Here is a 4,010-nt window from a genome sequence, read left to right on the forward strand (position 1 = left end):
AGACTCTTGGGTATTTATAGAACTATGAATTATCTTGAGTTATCTTGAAGTGAGAGGTCAAGGTCAAGGGTCATGCATGGGAACTGGGCACCTGTTTTCGACAGTATGACCTTGAGTCAAAAAGACCATACTTCATCTGCTGTATTTAGCAAACTAAAGACCATCTAAATTGAAAATAAAATCAAACGTCATTTAAAAAAAGATAATGCCCCCCATGAATCCACCCATATAATAGCTCAAAATAATCCATTATTTTCTTCAACATTTTCAAATAACACAAATTTGCATTTTACTTTATTCATAAAGCATAGATCACATACAGATAATGTGAAACTCAAATTTTTTTTGGATTGTAAAGAACTCTATCAATACATTTATGAATACAAATAAATCTCCAACTGCATTCTTCTGATAATACTTTTTTATTTTGTTTTAATTGCTACAGTGTAAATATATATTTTAAACATGAATTGCATGTTTAAATTAATTGTATTCACATACAATGTGTCAGTCAAAGGTAAAAATATGAATTTCATGAAATGATAAGGAACATTGAACATTCATGGAATGAATAATGCAAATGTATGTCTGGTGTACAACTGTAAGTATCATAGTATGACCAACATGATACGAAACTTTGTAACAACTTAAGAGTGTAATAAGAGACAGTATTCTGATCCAGTAATGCATTAAAACAATACCTAGACAATATATTTCCAAGACTCACATGGAAAGTTTTTTTTTTTTTTCACAACATCCCACCCAATCCCATCCCACATGCAAGGTGTACAATGTCCCACCAACAGATAAGATGCCCTGACTCTCCTGTATAAAAGACCCTCAGATGGTCTGACTGAAGCAAGCTGAAATCATGGCCTTCCTGTGGATTCTCTCCTGCTTCGCCTTTGTTAGTGCTGCCTACGGTAAGTTATGGCACTGATACTGGTAGGGTTGGTTTCCTGAACAGGAAAGGGAACCATCTAAGTTATTGGACATCTGCATTGCAAAGGTTTTTAATCCAGTACAAGGGTTGATCCATAACAGAAAACTCTTCTTCCACCTCTTTTCACTGTCCTGAGTGGTCATCATAGCTCAATGCTTATAGATATGACTGAACAATAAATATTGTTTTGTGTCTGCAGGCTGTGGCTCTCCAGCCATCCAGCCCGTCATCACTGGCTATTCCCGTATTGTCAACGGTGAGGAGGCTGTACCCCATTCCTGGCCCTGGCAGGTGTCCCTCCAGGTACGGTACCAGTAGAACAATGCCTCAATCCCTGTCTATCTGTAAACACATAATCAGAACAGGTACCTGTATCTCACGTGACCAGTGAAGAGATCAATATGTACAGTATTTGTAAACATTTTACAGTAAGAGTTACTGGTTATTATTTTCTAAATAAAGAATTCAATGTAACATTGATCTAATTCTCAGGACTACACTGGTTTCCACTTCTGCGGAGGCTCTCTGGTCAATGAGAACTGGGTTGTGACTGCTGCCCACTGCAATGTCAGGTACAGGCCAGTTATACATTTTTCCACCTCATAGTAAAACCATTAGACTTATTGTACTGTATTCCATCAAAACACAGTTCCTACAGCTGAGATCAAAGTGTAGAAGCCTTATGTATGCCTTGATGTAAATTATTAGATGTATTTTATTATTTTAAGATACGCAGTACTAAGTCATGTCACATTTCCACCCTGACAGGACCTCTCACCGTGTGATCCTGGGAGAGCATGACCGTTCCTCCAGCACTGAGAACATCCAGACCATGAAGGTTGACAAGGTATGTAAGATCAGCATTCCACACATAATATGAAAGGTGAACATCAAGTATTACATTTTGCATCAACAATGTTCACACTAATTACAAAATAAAAGGTGGACATAGAGGTTTGGTTGACAAAATTACAATAATCACTAATCAGACATTATACAAATGTCAGGATTCATACTTAATCTAGTTATCCAAAAATAACTGTATACCTGTTGAACTAATAAATTACTGTATTTGCAAGCCTACAGTATCTGTAATATTGACTTTTTCCAACAGGTGTTCAAGCACCCCCAATACAATGGATACACCATCAACAACGACGTCCTGCTCATCAAGCTGGCCAGCCCTGCCCAGTTGGGCCTGCGTGTGTCCCCTGTGTGTGTCGCTGAGACTGGTGACGACTTCCCCGGTGGCATGAAGTGTGTGACCTCTGGCTGGGGTCTGACCCGCCACAATGGTGAGCCAACTGTGGATTGAACCAATAAGTTGCATTATTGTCCTTTTGGACACTATACACTGCTTTTTCCCCAGCTCTAAATAACTTGGTGCAAAGTATTTGTTCAATTGACCAATCCTAAGCCCCACCCTCTTTCCGTGATCCTCCAATCACAACGGTTGATACATCAAGAAAAAAGGCAGGGTTTGAGATAGGTCAATTAGTATCTGATGAGCACCTTGCCATTCACATGCAAGTCATGTTCGCTTTACCCAAACATTTGATAGGTTGCTCATGTGGAGTAATTACTGTGGTAATTTGGTTAGACTTCAAGGTCACCGACTATAGCACTGAGCACTCAGTATTTAACCTACATGCTCTCAACGCATTATTCTTTCCAATAGTGTGGTGACATGAATAGGGCTCTGGGCTGATGGAAGGATGGTTGTAGGTTCAAGTCCCAGCCAAAGGGATGTCATAAAGTAGTGTTGTTGTCCAGTAGGTCACTCTGGACATGGCAGTCTTTGACATCAAGGCCACCTAATAATCCCTCTCCTCAACTGCCTCATATTAAACCTCCCAGCCTTTCACCCACTGTGCGCTGGCAACTTGAGAAGATGTTTGTCCACCGGTGCTACACATTGGAGACAAGTTACATTGTAAAGCGCTTTGGGTCCTAGTACTAGGAAAACACTATATAATGCCATTATTCATTCAAGTGAAAAATAGTGCAAAGGAAAACTCACTTTTAAGCTTCTATTTTTCAGCTCCTGATACCCCCGCCCTGCTCCAGCAGGCTAGTCTCCCTCTGCTGACCAACGATCAGTGCAAGCGTTTCTGGGGCAACAAGATCACCAGCCTGATGATCTGCGCTGGTGCCTCCGGTGCCTCTTCCTGCATGGTGAGCTTGAAATCACACAAGAGACACAATCCCAAAGGAAAATCAGTTTTGGTTCCTCTTTCAGTACAAATAGGGTACATTATCAGAGTTGATTATTACATTATCCCACCAAGAAACAACAGCTACAGTAGCCAGGCTTACAACAGAGTGTGAAAGAGCAGTTTTGTCAGACTTTGACCAACATGGAAATTAACAGGTATACTCGTGCTGTAGTGAAATTAATGTTCCTTTCTTTGTGATTCAGGGAGACTCTGGTGGTCCCCTGGTCTGCGAGAAGTCTGGTGCCTGGACCCTGGTTGGTATTGTGTCCTGGGGCAGTGGAACCTGCACTCCTTCCATGCCCGGTGTGTACGCCCGTGTCACCGAGCTCCGTGCCTGGATGGACCAGACCATGGCTCGCAACTAAATCCACCACCATGACCTTTTTCGGTGTTGCCTATATATTCAATAAAACAATTGTTTTGCTACATATGGGTACTGGTATTTTAATTTACATAAACAGCAAACCAACACAAGAAAAGCAACAATATAAAAGCAACCGTTTTCTGAATCAACTAATAGTAAAAGTGCACTATACAGTTTTAGGAGAGAGATTTGTAGAGCCTGCAATTTAGTTTACAAAATATATTTACGATACTTACTTACCATGTAATTCTTAAAATTATGGATTATTCTATTTTATGTCAGCATAAATACAAACAACATAAGACCTCTTTGAATAATAAAAGTGATAAAAGTAATAATTATGTCGCCAACTTTCCTCTCAGGACAGATTGTTTATTCAGTTGTGAAATTATATCATAGACTTTCTTCCTATTTTCACAGTTTCAAATGTCTACATTGTGCATCTTTAATAGATGCCCATATAAGCAGTCACACATGCCTTCGCCCT

At 40.0% G+C, this 4,010-nt stretch overlaps 1 protein-coding gene across 1 annotated transcript; it reads left to right on the plus strand.

Annotated features, from left to right (window-relative positions):
- Nucleotides 1-871: 871 nt before the first annotated feature.
- On the plus strand, nt 872-3,524 carry LOC311247212 (chymotrypsin A-like; the record flags this gene model as incomplete). The annotated part of the gene is made up of 7 exons (XM_084337548.1): nt 872-923; nt 1,143-1,246; nt 1,436-1,515; nt 1,712-1,790; nt 2,058-2,238; nt 2,985-3,118; nt 3,363-3,524. The coding sequence occupies 7 exons, from the start codon at nt 872-874 to the stop codon at nt 3,522-3,524; spliced, it is 792 nt and encodes a 263-aa protein (XP_084193674.1).
- Nucleotides 3,525-4,010: the final 486 nt, after the last annotated feature.

This window comes from Notolepis coatsorum, assembly GCF_963971535.1.
Source record: "Notolepis coatsorum genome assembly, chromosome: 20".
Lineage (NCBI taxonomy): Eukaryota > Metazoa > Chordata > Actinopteri > Aulopiformes > Paralepididae > Notolepis > Notolepis coatsorum.